This window comes from Penicillium samsonianum (genome assembly GCF_028829775.1).
Source record: "Penicillium samsonianum strain IBT 33392 chromosome Unknown utg000005l_segment0_segment0, whole genome shotgun sequence".
Lineage (NCBI taxonomy): Eukaryota > Fungi > Ascomycota > Eurotiomycetes > Eurotiales > Aspergillaceae > Penicillium > Penicillium samsonianum.
In genome coordinates this window covers 1,388,209-1,404,186 of record NW_026643263.1, presented here as the reverse complement: position 1 = coordinate 1,404,186, position 15,978 = coordinate 1,388,209, and the positions used below count along the sequence as shown (strand labels likewise).

At 45.6% G+C, this 15,978-nt stretch overlaps 7 protein-coding genes across 7 annotated transcripts; 4 read left to right on the top strand and 3 right to left on the bottom strand.

The window, feature by feature from the left end:
* Positions 1-1,822: 1,822 nt before the first annotated feature.
* On the top strand, positions 1,823-2,641 carry N7471_009449 (alpha/beta fold hydrolase; the record flags this gene model as incomplete). Its single annotated transcript, XM_057282168.1, has 1 exon — positions 1,823-2,641. The coding sequence occupies one exon, from the start codon at positions 1,823-1,825 to the stop codon at positions 2,639-2,641; it is 819 nt and encodes a 272-aa protein (XP_057133051.1).
* Positions 2,642-3,500: 859 nt separating this feature from the next.
* Positions 3,501-4,802, bottom strand: N7471_009448 (uncharacterized protein; the record flags this gene model as incomplete). Its single annotated transcript, XM_057282167.1, has 4 exons — positions 3,501-3,550; positions 3,654-3,871; positions 3,940-4,409; positions 4,443-4,802. The coding sequence occupies 4 exons, from the start codon at positions 4,800-4,802 to the stop codon at positions 3,501-3,503; spliced, it is 1,098 nt and encodes a 365-aa protein (XP_057133050.1).
* Positions 4,803-5,605: 803 nt separating this feature from the next.
* N7471_009447 (alpha/beta hydrolase) lies at positions 5,606-6,576 on the top strand (the record flags this gene model as incomplete). Its single annotated transcript, XM_057282166.1, has 2 exons — positions 5,606-5,716; positions 5,782-6,576. The coding sequence occupies 2 exons, from the start codon at positions 5,606-5,608 to the stop codon at positions 6,574-6,576; spliced, it is 906 nt and encodes a 301-aa protein (XP_057133049.1).
* A 2,391-nt stretch (positions 6,577-8,967) lies between these two features.
* On the bottom strand, positions 8,968-9,754 carry N7471_009446 (TNT domain-containing protein; the record flags this gene model as incomplete). The annotated part of the gene is made up of 2 exons (XM_057282165.1): positions 8,968-9,588; positions 9,659-9,754. 2 exons carry the CDS (start codon positions 9,752-9,754, stop codon positions 8,968-8,970), a joined length of 717 nt encoding a protein of 238 aa, XP_057133048.1.
* A 1,229-nt stretch (positions 9,755-10,983) lies between these two features.
* On the top strand, positions 10,984-11,244 carry N7471_009445 (chitin binding peritrophin-A domain-containing protein; the record flags this gene model as incomplete). The annotated part of the gene is made up of 1 exon (XM_057282164.1): positions 10,984-11,244. One exon carries the CDS (start codon positions 10,984-10,986, stop codon positions 11,242-11,244), a length of 261 nt encoding a protein of 86 aa, XP_057133047.1.
* A 1,473-nt stretch (positions 11,245-12,717) lies between these two features.
* On the top strand, positions 12,718-13,513 carry N7471_009444 (uncharacterized protein; the record flags this gene model as incomplete). Its single annotated transcript, XM_057282163.1, has 3 exons — positions 12,718-12,721; positions 12,765-13,243; positions 13,292-13,513. The coding sequence occupies 3 exons, from the start codon at positions 12,718-12,720 to the stop codon at positions 13,511-13,513; spliced, it is 705 nt and encodes a 234-aa protein (XP_057133046.1).
* A 727-nt stretch (positions 13,514-14,240) lies between these two features.
* N7471_009443 (uncharacterized protein) lies at positions 14,241-15,645 on the bottom strand (the record flags this gene model as incomplete). The annotated part of the gene is made up of 6 exons (XM_057282162.1): positions 14,241-14,817; positions 14,874-14,928; positions 15,071-15,117; positions 15,181-15,352; positions 15,407-15,446; positions 15,502-15,645. 6 exons carry the CDS (start codon positions 15,643-15,645, stop codon positions 14,241-14,243), a joined length of 1,035 nt encoding a protein of 344 aa, XP_057133045.1.
* Positions 15,646-15,978: the final 333 nt, after the last annotated feature.

Below are 15,978 nucleotides of genomic sequence, written 5' to 3'. Positions count from 1 at the left end.
GGATACTTGCTGCTGTCATCTTAGCAAGATCATCATTAATTCTGAGCCAATTGAAAGAATAAGGCAACAAGTTATGTTAAATTGGCGTGGGACTTAATATAGCGCGCAGTTCGTAAGTCATGAATCGGCTTTAGTGGTATTAAGGCAGATGTGGTTGATGAACGGCGGGTCTTCTTTAAGGGCGGGGTAAGCTGAATGCTTACACCAAGGCTGCATTCTCCGCTTGCTTAATTCAATGTTGGCATAGAGGATGTGCACTAAATAGGGCCAGTTTCCAGTTTGCCTCACTTTTCTCAATCACCTGTTATGTAGTCTCAAGCGACTTCCTGACGCGTCTCCGAATACGAAGAAGGTCGCTCTACGCTGCTCAGCAGTTGTGTCTTCAAAAACCAATCAATATAAGGGCCTTACCCTTACAGTGGCAGTGCTAAGAGTGGGCGGTTAGGCTGAAAAGTATATGGGCTGGTTCATCGCCACGCTTGGCCGCAGTGATGTATTTCGGTCATAAATGAGCCTTGTATCTTAGTCGCATGAAAGTATATAAGGCCGTCCTCCCTCGGGGAATCTTGTTAACTTCGCCCGTTCTTTACGCCCACCCGGGCCGCTCGCATTACCATTATCTATCGCTAAGCCTGTCATTCAATAATCGGTCCAGTACCTCAATACGCACCTCGTGCCGCTACAAGACCCCCGCCAGCCTCCGCCCTTGTGAAACATATAACGCGAGGGCCGCTATGTGCATACAGATCCTAGGTACGGCGCACTACCTATGTGGCCATTCCCACCACTACTGGTGGGGAAAGGCAAAGACTGGGTGCTCGTTCTTCTGCAGAACTATCATCGGTGAGGCCATCGGGCCGGACGTACAAAATTTGTCGAGGCCCTGTAATTCCTGCGTCAATACGGGGGCATATTACAAGAGGGGGACAAGATGGTACAGGAGGTGCTAAAGTGGAGTGGGCGGGTTAGCGATGAGGATAGGAGGATAGGACGAGGGCATTCCCACGGTGCTTTGTGTAGTGTTAGCGGTAGCGACATGCTAAGTTGGCCGCGATGGCCTATACGAAGATGACGGAAATCTGATGGTACAACAATGTATGGGTAAACTCAGTCTATAATCCTCTCACACATTACATGATACATACGACCATAGGGTGTGGAAAACAGGGCTTCCCGTCCGCTCAGAAGTACTTAAGCCACAATATCTACTCAATCAATCATTCGATATGCCTTTCCCCTTAAAGCAGCGACAAAACCTTATTAGCCTAGGTATGAAAAATTGGGGTGATATAGGGAAAACCCAATCTAGCGTAGCGTCTATAATCTGACACGATACGTAAGGAATTAGGACACGTCTCGTCGCTCACTAGGAATGTGGATACTTTGTCCTAATTCACCCGATTTATATATAAGGTAGGCAAGTAGGAAAGGACACCCTATCCTAAAAGAGAAAGGTATTTCTAGTAACCTAGTATTAGTAAAAAATAGGGACGGACTTATTATAGATTGTCGCCTCTTAAATAAGCCGTGTCTAGGGGTCTCTCTTTTATCTGCTTAATATCTAATTATTATTAGCAAAATAGCTAGCGCCTCTGGCGGAAGGGCCGACAGAGTTTCGTGAGGATTCCAATAGTACTACTTAATATTGACGATCATATCACGCCGCATACCTCTAAAATATTTTTTGGTCGGAGCATGCGAGATGATATAGTGTCACTACATGATTGCTCCTTGCATATAGATTATGATCTTTATTATTTCAAAACATAGGCTGTCCATAAGACTGTGATACACTCACAAGAGAAACAAATCTCCTTCCGCGATGCCTTTCAACTCGATATTCGATTCGGTCTTCACGGAGGGTTGCGACTTGCACTATTGGTATCAAGGAACAGGACCACTGCTTGTTTTGATCCCCGGAGGAGGTGGGATAGGGCGTCAATTCAACCCCTTGTTCGAACATCTAGACAACAAATTCACCGTCTGCACATATGACAGGCGACAGACAAACTCCAGCACGGTCACCAAACACAAGCTGCTCAACCCGGCACAGCAAGCACGCGATGTGATCGCCATCTGCAAGTCTCTAGGCCGAGAGAAAACGTCGATATTTGCAAATAGCGGGGGTGGAATCATCGCATTTCAGTTCGCCGTCAGCTACCCCGAGTTCCTTGATCGCGTGATCGTCCATGAAGCGCCCACGACTATCCTCCTCGATGACGCGACATATCATCTAGACAGGGCATTTATGCTGCTTGATGTTTATCGGGCGCACGGTGTCGAAGCTGCCTGGGAAGCATTCCGCACGGAAATGAAGGGCTTTGAGGGCAGCCCCCCACTTTCGGTGCCATCTCAAGAGGATGGCAAAAACTTTTGGGAGAATGAGTTTCTGCAGTTCACTATCTACTGTCCAGACCTCAAGAAGATTCTTGATAATAACGTCTCTATTGCTGTTGCAGCTGGTGTCAAAAGTGCTGATGCCTTTTATGCGCGAACCACTGTTCCCCAGTCCGCGATTCTTAATTGTCCTCGCTTCTTATTCCCTGGACATCACCTAGGATATGAAGTGGAACCGGCTATCTTTGCTTCGGAGCTGGTCAGGGCTTTTGAAAAAATGACAACGGCCCTACCCCGTATCTAAACCCTTTTCGGAGCAGTTTTCAGATCTACTTTCAATACTAAACAATTTATAACTTGGAGATAGGCGACTGCTATGGTCTACCTATGTTAGGTTGGCTTGGTATTGGTGTTAGGATTTTGGACTTGCCCGCATAGAATAAAAATACACAGTCAGTCATTTTTTCCGCTTATCCGGACTCATTGTTGGTCTCCTTATGAGCTGAGACCTCATTCGAAGCCGATAGCTACATAAAAGGATACCCTAGGTCTAACATACTTGAATTCTCCCCATCAGTCGAGTTGAAGATTATGCATATCCTATTTCTTCGAAAATCTCTGATATATCTGAGCAATTATTGGGTTTTAAGATTTTTTTTTAAATTAAACAGAGGTGGGTCATTATCCCAGTTCATAGATCCATTGTGCAGCGAATCTAGAAGTCGCACGGTGGCAATGCGTGGGTTTCTGCGAGATGCATCTCTTTACGCCCGACTCCAATGATTGTTGAAAAGAACATGGTTCGCCGGATCTTGACTTGAAGGTCACAATGAATTTTATGTTGTTTCTGGGAACTGATTGGATTTTGGGCCTCGATGTACATTGTCTTGTCAGTCTTGATACTAGATCTCTAAATGTGAATGCAAGACTAGATCCGGGTTCTCATCCTTCGACTTATTATATCTGGCCCGGTTGACAGGCCCTTACACCTGGAAACAGTATATCTTTACAGTTCGCGGTCGCGAATAGGTAGGTTGGAAGTAGAGTTAGGAACTTAATTGATTCAATATTTAAACAGTGCAGGTAAGAAATATGGCACGCAGTAAAGCAGATAAAATAATCAAACAAAAGGGACCTCGGGAGGGTTGGGTGAGGAATCAGTCCTAAAGGGGTCGGTCGATAGGTCCGCGTCTTGATTCCTTCTCCTCTTTTCCTCCGAGTCAGTCAGTCCAGATGGTACAATACACTGTATTGCTCTCTATCTGCATAACTTCCTCTTCAAGATTTATACATTTTGAGTAATGTTGCCGACATACTATTGCGAACTGATTCCTGTAGCCACAGAGGAAAGCCCTTAATGCCTGCCATTATGCTCAGTCTAGCAGGTAGAATGAGCTGACCACCATAACCAGAGTGAAGCTGGTTGACTACAGCATCTGCAACAGTTTCCGGCTCAAGGCAGAAATCCTTAAAGTTGGAAGATTTGGTCAACATGTCAATCAGAGGGGTTCGAATCCAAGTTGGATGTACGACTCTATTGAGAGGGATCAGCAACTGAAGGAATAATATCTGAAGCGGGTAGGTCGAGTCAATTTGACTTACGTCGTTCGAACTTTCGGAGCATTGTACCAGTACTTGAGCTCTTGGTTTAGGCCTTCGTGGAAAGCCAATGTAGCAGCCTTTGTGCAAGCGTAGTCCACGTTTTGACCCTGCACAACGAATGAAGCCATGCTAGCGATTGTCACAATATGTCCATGGTTCTTTGTGATCATCGCCGGTAAGAACTGCTTCACCAGGACAAAATGAGACATGATGTTCACGTCAAACATTTTGCGAGTTGTTTGTTCCGGTTCCTCGAGAATTGGTTTAGCCGATCCAATACCAGCATTGTTGATCAAAACTGTCGGTTCTCCGTGTTTCTGCCTTATCTGGTCTGCAACTTGTTGAACAGCTTGGGATGACGTGATTTCGAGCTCATAGAAATGAACATTCTCCGCTGGATTCGAAAAATTCGATATTAGTAACTCGTCGACCTCAAAGGTGTAAAAGGCAATTCGTACGAAGTCTCCATACTGGAGGGGTGAGGTCAAGAATGATCACTTGACAACCGCCCCCTGGGCAAGCTTAGCGGCAATCTTGGCACCAATACCCCTAGATCCTCCCGTGAGAAGGACGACTTCCTTATTCCAGTCCCAAGTTGGGTCGTTGGAATAATTGTTCACGGCCAGTCTAGACAGCCAGCGGTTCACCCGACTCACAATTCCAAGGCCAAGAAGCACCCCGACGCTCTGAATACCTGACTGGTTTACCAGATTCGTCAAACCAGGCCACTGTTGTAGCAAATCAGGGTACTTCAGAAGCCCATATAGGAGTGGTCCAGTAAGCAATGGTTGAAAGAGAGTGTGGTAGAATGGAGAGCAGATAGCCTCAAGTGTAAGACCTTCTCGGGGAAGTATAGATGACATCGTTGCGAGTCACTGGATATCGAATCTTGAAATGTTTAGGGAAGACCGCAGACTGCAGACGAGCTTAGATATAAATATATGCTCAAAAGAGATGCAGAAATGTGCTAGATATGTACCAACTAACATAACTCTTCATTGTCCGCCATCATTCTCGAATAGTACGGTCGAAGTCTGGAATCAGTTGATGTGAGGGTTTCCATAGAACAGACCCGCAATACAAAAAGTCTTCTACGCTGAGCCAATCGGATAAAGGCAAGTCGCACACTCCTAAAAACCATGGTCAACCGGACATCGGAAGGCATGTAGATCAAAAACAAAATGCGAATTCAAGCAAGTAAGTTACCTTTTTAGAATCGGCGAAAGAAGACCTCGGGAACCCCACAATACGAAAACCTTGTACGCTAAACCAATCGGATAAACAAGAGTCGCACACTTCTAAACCTTATGGTTAACCGGACACGGGAAGTCGTATACATCGATATAAACGGTATCTCAATTCCAATCTAAATGTAACTTGCTCGAATTAAGTTCACATTTTGCTTTTGATCTACAGAGTACTCGGTATTCGTACTCCGTACATCACTTCTGGTTTGCAATGATTTGCAGGGTGTGCGACTTTTGTTTATCCGATTGGTTGCACACAGTTATGTTCTGATGCTGTTTCCGGGGATCACAATTATTAGATCGCATTACGTGCGTTTATTGAATGCTCTTCCAAGAAGCATATATTTGGAACTATTCTTACTAAATTTTCGTTCTTTTGTATGCCTTTGCGTCAAATCCAACTTGCTGAAATCTTCACCATGTCTTCTTCAAGCCGCATCGTTGAGTTCCCAACCATTGATGGTACGACCTTGAATGGTCGCCTGTATAGTGCGGGAGAGAACCGTCCATGCATTATCATGACTCCTGGGGTATGGTCGCGATTTTTAATGATGTGTATTTGTGTTCACCGAGCACTGACAAGAAATTTATCTAGTTCTCTGGGCTAAAAGAGCAGTTCCTTTTCGATTTCGCTCTTCGTTTCCATAAGGCAGGTTATACCACACTTGTGTATGACAATCGAAACTGGGGTGAAAGTGAAGGCAAGATCAGAAATGAAACAGACCCCTTGCAATCGGTCCACGACTATTATGATGCCTTTGATTACGCTGCCTCTCTGCCTGATGTGGACTCTTCCAAAGTCGTCTACTGGGGTAGCAGTCTCTCTGGAGGTGTGGCTATCCAAGCGGCTGGTGTCGACAAGCGAATCTCTGGGGTAATTGCCCAATCTCCCTTTGTGTCAGCTGAGGTCCAAATCGATCCAGCGACTGCACCGTTGGTCCCGGCTCTGTTCCAAAACCGTGCAGCTGTGCGAGCTGGACAACAATCAACGATGCTCCCGGTGTATCCAGAGACCATCGAGGAAGCGAAGAAAGGAAATGCAAACGCAATTATGCAAGATCCCAATGTCTTTTCCTACATCGACGAGGCTAAACGACGTGGGATCACCCAGGAGCGATGGGTAACTGCGCAGACCGTCTTGAATATAAAGCATTTCGAGCCGAAATACTTCTTGCATAAAATTTCCCCAACGCCATTGTTGATGGTTGTGGCAGAGCACGACACAACAACATCTTCTGAGTCGCAGTTGGAGGCGTTTGAACTTGCCAAAAAACCGAAGAGTGTCCATGTTATCAAAGATGTGGGACACTTTGAAATTTACTTCGGACCGGCCTTCGAGGAGAACATCCAGGTCCAACTTGACTTCCTCAAAACTACTTTTGCAGCATAGACGGAATTCTCGCTAGGGCACCGAGCGTGTGCAAACCCCCTAAAAAGGCAACTGGCGAGGACAAGAGTAGATGAGCAAACGTTTCGTCAATTTACTTGTTAGTTTTGGAAAATCCCATTGTTCTGCCTTTTTTTTTTCCCCATCGTTTGCTACCCTGTAAAGCAATCCACGGTCATGGGAAATAAATCAGCCTTCTCCCCTCACGGGTGGGGCAGAATCGGGAATATAAGTACCCGGCCTGGTTTCCCCTTCCCTTTTCTCCAGTTCTTAGTTCTTAATATATCTTGTTATTCCATTACATTGATCCCTAATCCAAGTTGAAACCGTTCATTCGTGCTGGGCCTGTTATGGGTGTAAACCTAGATCTGCATTTGCCTTGTCGTCAGTATACTGTAAATGCCAAATCACAACCAGCTTCGATTATTTGTCATCTGAAGTCTTACCTAGGTACAGCTGATTCGTTCCGGACCCATTCTCGGATCCTCCCGGTGGTTCTGTCTTGCAATCTGCAAGCCTCAGAATTCACCGACTGAAGAGATCTACATTTTTTTTACATCCGGCTCCCCGCGACTAAGTCATAAGTGTGATGGCGGCCTATTCAGGGGCAGAAGGGATAAAAAGCAGGACAAGCCCCTCGTCTCGTTCTGCGAGACCTTGGTCTTCCGGGCGAGTCTTGACGAGTGTCCAACGGGAAAGGAAGCGAAGAATGAATCGAGCATCTAAGTGTGAACGTCAGAAGCATCATACGGCACGCATAAGAACTATAGACGAGAGGATAACCAACCTCGAGCGACGATATTTATCATTGAAAGGTGAGTCATATACAGGAGATAGCGAATTATGTCATACCTCGCATTGTCACAAGTTCATACGCCATTCTGATGATATCTTCTCTTAGGGTGTACCGACCTTTCAATAGACCCCGAGACTTGCCTTCCAAGGGTCTTAGACTATGCCAAACCCTCCTGCCTCACTACTGTTTCGGACAATCACTTGGGAGCTCTGCAGTTCAATCTTCGTCCGAGGAAATTGGACCATCTCAGCCCCACAGATGATCCTATCGACGAATCGGCCACAGATAATCACAGCCGCATATTGAGAACTCAAATGGATAGCATGCACGGCATGGGGTACCTACGCATAGCAACAACCATATTGGCCGCGGTACTGACGCTTCAACCTTCGCAAATCTCCCTAGATGAGAATGTGAACCAGGATGTGTTGATTTGCGGTGTACTTGATGGTTGGGAACATCTTCAAAATCAAGATTGGATTTGCCCACTATGGCGCATTATCCAGCAAATTGATTTGAGCATAACAATTCACAGCGGAATTGTAACTCGGCTATGCATGCTGCGCGGCATGCATTTGTACCTCCTTGTACAATTTTTCCTTCCTTGGATATTGGATGTTACTAACTTTCCTAGTCTCTTGTTTCACCTAAAGAGATTTTCAACCTGCCAGTGTGGTATTTACCTCGGTATGCTTTTTGTGGAAATACGCCTTGGTCTATGTCGTATCGTACCTTTAAAATTAACAATTTTTGAAGGCCACCTCAGCTTTCATTTGCACACGACCTCGTAATCGACTATTTTACCTGGTAAGCTTTGTACGTCCGGATGCCCTTGCATCAAATATTCTTCATATCATTGGCATATTTTCGATACTTATCAGGTTCCATTTCTCACGTTCTTAGGCCCGCATTTCGTGAACGTCTAGTTTCAACCCAATCCCCTAGACTGGATGGTCGGTTTTGGTATTATTTTGCCAAGTGTTTTCGCTTCGACTGGCCGTTTGACATATCATGTGCTTTTGCTTCTGATGCTGGTAGCGGAAAACTTCGCTTTTCTCGAGTTTTCAACGCATACGCATATGACATCAACAAGTTTTCGATGGACCCGGAGTTCTTCCACGTTTTTCCAGAAGTTTACAATGATATGTGTCCGCGCTAATGTATATGCAATATATTGACAATATAAGCTTTACGTGCCTGTTCCGCTCAACTAACGCTCGCGGGAACTTCTCAGCTTACATCTAATCTAGAACTGAACTGTACATATTAGTTAATTAGAGGTTCCAATATATCTGTTTTTGCCTATACATTGTCGTACTGTCAGATTTCTGTCATAATCCATTGGGAATTACAGACAATAACTGCCGGCTCTTATTTCACGTTATTTTTTGAATGGAATTTAACTTCTAGAATCTTCAAACGAAATGGAAAAGACTGCATTATTATTCCTACACATTAGAGTTATTGTATCCTTTAACTTATTTCCTATCTATCCGCAATGTAAACGGATTAAACCAGCTTCCTCAATGGCTCCACGACCGCTATCGGCGCCTAACAAACATATTGAGCAATTACAGATAATAATACCCTCAGCGCGTTCAGTTGTTTGGTCCAGGCGTATAATTGTCCGCAAATTCTGCTTTTTCATCATACTCCGACCTCTCAAGGAGTCTTAGGAATTTCCCATCCAACAGCACCGAGACATTGCTGGTAGTGGTGAATTGTGTCCCCATTCCAGGTTGTTCAAACCAGGGTGCAACTGGTCCAAGGGTAACGGCAAGCTCTTGTATCACTTCATAAACATGATAGTTGTATGGAAACTTGCCGTCAAAAGTGTCCAAATTCGAAGGAGGCAAAGCCCGTTCGATATAAGGCGCACCCAAGGGGCTGAAGTAATTACCTCCTTCACCACCGAAACGATCGATCTTGCGGCCAACCTCAAGGGTGACATTGCCTAAGATTGGCTGCCCATCACTCTCTAGCACGAATCCACCCTGGGAAGGATAATGGTACGACCCGTTCGGCCATGTCCATTTCTCAAGGAATTCGTAAGGGCAAAGATTACCAAACCGTGCGTACGTTGCAAGTTCCGTCGAAAGGGGGAAGCTCGTAGGAAGCTTGACCGGACCTAGGCGCTCATCACCGCAGACGTAGGATGCGTTGGTGAAGGTGATGTTGGCACAGGGGTCTGGTTGGCATCGCGCAGGATATCCTGGTTCCTATCGACATCGCAAATTAGATTGTTTGCACCTCCCACAATATTTATATATTATTTTGTATATGATTTACCTCGACATCGCCATCATGAGCCTTTTGGAATGCATTAGTAGTGGTAAAGGCTGCACTAAGCAACAAGAGAGAACGAAGAACGTCCAGGTAATACATATTCACGAAAGAGATGGCTCCGCAGCCAGAATGTACCAGACTGTGTGCAATAGAATTGGTGGCACTGTCGCCCTTGAAGTACACCCTGAATTAGTTTATATATCGAGGGCTACGTCGCTCCCTTTCTTGCGACTGTCTAAATACTCTTACTCTGTACGGCTATAGTAATGTGACAATTTTTCTCTGCCGCAAAGTTATTAGCTCAATTTATCTATCATTGTCTACCAAATTCCAAAGGCTGCCATAGTAAACAACGCAGGTAATGACGGTGGCGTAAATCTAATCATACGATAGGTGGGAATTATTCTTAGAATGAGAAGCTGGTATATAATGCAAAAAAAGAATTCAATGTAAACCCCTGCATTCTTCGGAGCCATCGGAGTGCCAAAACTGTGTGTGTTCCCAATGTGCCGGCTCATCCTTATATACTACATGTACATTTATGCATATTACAGCCAGTTTAGGTTCAATTTGTTTGAAGAGCTCAATAAGACAATATCTTAGGGCGGAAACAAAGTAACAAGGGATATGAAAACTAAACGGTTACCTCAGGCTCAACCCCCTCTACGATAGAGATAGAAACATATATAGGGGCCTTAGACTTCATTCCTACCTGGGTAGTATTGCTCTAAGGTTACATAACGCGTGGTTTGGCGGAGAGTGGAATATCTGTGGCGCGAATTGCTGATGAAACATTATTCGGTCACGATATCCGCCAATTGATGGTTTATTTTAGCGCCACCATTTAACAGCTAATCAAAACAAAAGGAAAAAGGAGCCCTGAGTGACAGCGGCATTTAAATTCTTTGGTAAAAGGGCGAGGTATGCTGGGGCATGTATACCCTTGAATATGCATTTCTTCCCCACAATACCTAAGGGGCATAGCATACACCCTTAACCAAGGGCAGGAAAATAACCTTGTCACAATATCAAAATTGTGGTTGAACTCTCTTTTCCAAAAAAAATTACTCATTGAAGCAAGTCGCGAGAGCTTCACAATTAGCAAAAATAGCCGATAGAGAACTCTTGACAAACCTATAAATTCCAAGACTAACCTAACTATCTGCGGATCTTTTTCCATTACCACCAACAGGCCTTTGAATTGCGCACTCTATAGTCTCACTTACCCTCACTCTTTACATTCGTTCTTTATTTCCCCAAGTCAAGTATGTTTTAGACACCCTTTGAACAATTGTCTGACACTCTAGCTAACTCATATAACCGACAGTATGCATTTCACCTACCAAACCATCAGCACTCTTGTAGCCTTCGTGCTCTTCAACTCGGTTACTGCTGCCCCGGCCACCGAGGTCACCAATGTCGCCGCCGGCGCTGTGGCATGGGCCGACCCTACAAACTGCCACCGATTCTACGAATGCCCTGCTGGCGGAACGCCCGTTTTGAAGACCTGTGGCCCCGGAACCGCCTTTCAGGCGAAGTATAGCATCTGTGACTACGAGCACCTGGTGGCTAGCTGCCGGCATCACTAAGAGTATTGCGACGGGATCACTTGTTTGGCTTAGTGTATGACTAAGAGAGTGCTGGGGGAGGGCTCAACCGACCAACAATTACTGTCTTTTTTTCCACCATTCTTGTTAGTCCAAGATGTTTCGAGGATCCCAATAGTGGTCGCAAATACAAAACTGTTCAATCTACTACTGGCAGGGTATTTATACCCTGAAAAATCATCTCAACAACGCTCAGTCTGCCAGCAAAAAGCCATAGTCTAAAGCCTGGACAATCAGACATCTCAAGAAAAACCAAAGTGGTTAGTTAACAGTCCTTGTGACTGATTATACAAGCCCACTTTCAGTATCTTAATATTATACCTAGATATGAAAGCATGACCCGCACAGTAGACTTTTGAATGTCTATTATATTGCGATCCAGGTTCATCAACTAGGTGGTGGGATGAGACGTTTCCTTTTGTCGAGTCAATAAACCTTTGTGCAACAATCTATGGAATCTACCCGTATTCAGTTTTCTCGAATCTTTCCCTTTTCTGTCGTCTGTAACAGGACATTCCTAACGTCACTCTTTAGCTCCGTAGCTTTTTATAGGAGTCCAGACTGTCGTAGTCTTTGTCAATAACACACCCAATGACACTGCCCACTCTTCAGAAACATTTACCGAGCATTCCCGACTAAGTGCCATCAGCCGAACTTTCACTTTAATATATTTTCTCCAGCATGAACAACTTCCTTCAATGATGTGTTACCCTTTACTGGGCCTTAACAATAGAAGCTGATATGCGAAAGAGAGCTAAGAAGCCCTGTTACGATGATAAGTCCTAGATGGACAAGGGGAGGTGAACCTGACCTTTTGAAATTGATGTTGCCGTATTACGTGGAGAGGTTCCAGCAGCGCGAAAATACAAACACTCCTCGGTTACTGCGCATCCTGTAACCTCCTTTCCCTGTGCTTTCTGCCTTGGCAAAGGCAGCATTCTCTCTGGCTGGAACCTTCCTACTGAGCCCCATCCATCCGGGTGGCCTCTTTATTCTCTTCGTGGACTACCTTGGTGTAGCTGCATGGTTTTGGTGGATGGTTGGACAGTCAACTTTAGCCCGAGCTAAGTTGCAGTACGTCTCCTGTTATCTCTCTGTAATGGCACTTTTTTTTACTTGTGGTTGCCATCGTAGACACGCTGGGCAAGTCGTGGATTATTGCACTAGAGGTAATTACAATTCTCCACATTATGTCAACTACGCTGACACTCGAGAGATCGAACTGTTTATAATCGCCATCTCGATCTCTTCCTTGCAGTCAGCCGCGTGAGCCGCATGAATGTACCCTTGAGTACCTCCAAGCCCCCTATGATACGTGGATTCCATGTGAAAAGGCAAGGCCTATGAGAAAGAACTCTGGAATCTGTACGTTCTATAACAGCAAAAGAGGTTTACAAGGGAGAAGGGACTGATTGTTTGAAAGCTCGTTCTGTGGTACAATGGCGACCATCAGCAATGGGTCTATGCCGATGATGACGGCTCATTCGTGTATCCACCGCTAGTCCCGGGAGTCTATACCCAGGCCTTCTATCAGGACGAACTGCTAGCTGGAAATGTCACCGTCACTGTGAAAGCCACAGCAACAGCAACTGCCACAATCACCGCATCAAATCCCATCATCACGGAAGACCGAACCCAGATTTTCCAAATCGGTGACTACAATGGGCGCCCTGTTGGATTCCTCAACGCAGATAAGCAAGAGCGCATGCACGTCTCTGATAATCGGATGGGCGCATGGGATACGCCCACTTTCATTGTCGGGACCAATTCTGTCGGGGACTTCGCAATGGCCATTTTCCAGGATATTAACAACAACCGGGAGATTGAATTAGACCTTGACAACGAGATCACTGCCGTGGCGAAAATTCGAATCGATACCACACTCGCGTTCTACTATGGAGAGCCTACTGTGCAGGCGAACGATTACGTTTGCGAGAATTTTGAGAACCCGAATGGGTCGGGCGGTTGTGGAATCACAAAGGTGCATATTCTTCTATCAGTTAGACATGATCATATCCTAAATATATAGCGAATGACTCATGGCGACATGACGGTCTACGTCTGCGACATCCCAGCAGGGATCATCGTTGCAGGCATGAACACTGTCACGCTAGGCGTCACCTCTAATGCAGAGGGTCCCTCCTGGCTGTCTCCTAACTATATGAGGCAGATATTGGTTACCATTCCCAGTAGTGATATTGGCTGGCTATCTTGTTACCAGATTCGCGACTTCATCGAGCTCTACTACTAAGAATTAGGTTGACTCTCTTATAATTGTGATCTCCTACTATCCGATTCGACACACTCATTCACCGCCGTTGTTTCATTCTGATAGAGACAATATTCCTGTTGGTTTGGTTTAATAAACAATCAAAGGGTCTAAATAGTAACACCAGTTGCGAGACCTACTGTGGCATAAGCAGGAATGGCTGAATTTTCTACTGCATCTAAGTACAGTCTGCGCGGACAGCAGCTTTCTTCGCCTTATTTCTGGAATTGTACTTGGGCTTTCAAGTTCCAATCCTAGTACTACCATCTACTCTCAGTATCTTTGATAGACCCTGGCTACCGTCGACAAGAATTCCTAGGTCTTTGGCGAAAGTCGGTAGTGCTTGATGAGTGCTTGGTTCCTTCATAGCTTCGCTCTCTACTTTCTCCGAGTGAGATTGTTTCAAGCTTCCTGAACAGTAAACTTTAAGTCTTACCTGGTAAGGCCTGTCATCTCGTAGCTCCTTAGCACGCTGTTGACCACCTTCTGCTTGTCTTTGATCTCCTAGGCGCAATGTTCACCAAATTGGTAGAGTCAATCCGAGTTCCTAAAATAAATTCTCGGCCTCCCAAACGAATATGGGGAAGTCTAGTATTTACAATATTGGTCAACTTTCTAACAGGTCGGTTTGATCAGCGACTCTTACCAACTAGACAATTTCCAATCTCTTATCCCAAAGTTTTTATACAAACACCATTAGTTTACAATTTCAAGACCTCAGCTGATCAGACCTCCCCTGCTCACGTTCAAGAGTATACTCCGTCGTAACCCGAATAGCCATAGGATCCCGCTGCCCAGCACCAGCCGGCACGTTTTGGTTTCCCTCAAGAATATACTCCTCACTCCCGGCCTCCGAAATCCGACTCCCCTTATTTGTATGCAGCACACTGTCGAGCTCAAACCCGCCACTCTTCCGAGCCCGCGACGAAACAAAGGTCTTCGTCTTTCCGGAGTTTGACCCAGCCCCATTGTACCCATCGCTGTTGTAGTACGGGCCCTTGGAGTTCTTGCGGTTCGTTGATCCCAGCCAGCGCGTGTTCCGGAAGAGCGGTTTGATTCCGGGTAGGGAGACCACGATGGCTGCGACGAAGCATTCGCGATCTGCCCAGCCGAGTGCTGTGCCGAGGTTTGTGATTGATGAGAGTGAGTAGTAGGCGCGCAGGATTGTGCAGATCATGATGAAGAACCCTGAGGAAAACATCACTACCAGGATTACCTTTCGCTGGAGTGGGATTTGGAGTTTGGCGAGGATTGGGATTGGGATTAGGATTATGCAGGCGTCGGATCTGTTTATCGTGGTGTTAGGAGGGGTCATGGGATTTGCGCCTCTTGGGTAACTTACATTACGTTGAAGACGGCGATGACAATGTAAAGAGGTCCCCGGAGAGTGCAGTTATCTGTTTCGGTTAGCTGGGGGATTGTCGGGTGAATAGGACTGTCGAGACTTGCCTCCTGCGTAGGGCTTGATCTGCCAATTTTGCTCAACTGGGCTGCAGAGGCAGATGTGTGTCAATAGGCAAATGAGCCAGGTAACCACACAGAATGATGCAGCTGCTGTAACTAGGTGACGGTGCCAGGTTCCTTCTCTGTGAAATTTTAGATATGCTCAATACCGACATAGACCGTTGATGGGTGGCGCGTTGACGTACGTGAGTTTCCAGTAAAGGCAAAGAAGAACACCCTTTAGACACCAAATATAGCAGATGTACCATATCCAGTTCATGAAAGCCAGCTTCGATCCAAGGATCATATCAGGGATTTTGCTGTCTGGGACAAGCATAGCTGTTTGCTCGTCTAATCCAATGTTGTTGCCATATACCCCTAAATCAATGTTAGCTGGGTTGTAAGAGGGAAGCATCAGCCGTTGGTATCTACCCAGAAGATGGATGATAGCAGTCTGCATGGACCAAAATATCTGTCATGGCGTTGTCAAAAACAAATCCAGCAAATCTTGGATAAACCGAACATACCATGCCAGAAACAGCAAAAACATCATCCAGCCGGAGCCCGCGAAGACCTCCTATGTGCAGTCGGGCATATAGTCGGACTAAAAGGAAGATCATTCCAATTCCATATTCAGTGAAAGTTTCGATTGTCAAGGCTTTGGCGGACATGGTGAATATTGAGAACAATGACAACGTCCACTCGTGCAAAAGCAACCTTGGATGGATTGACAATAAGATATCTTGGAGAGACGCTAAGGAGAAAGGATCTCCCGGTATCAATATCAATCAACCACAAGCAGCAGTGCGATCAACTGGATCTATCACCTTAAGCTTCTTGCTACAACATGAACCTCGCTAAGTATCTTCGCCCCGATCTGCTCCAAGCCAGACTAAAGGTATAGGAGATAGATCCGCTGTAGGGTCGGTATGTTGTTCAGTCTACTAGACCCGAACTTGTCGCTGGCATAAGGTACTGTCGATGAGCGATCGATATTTTCGTTG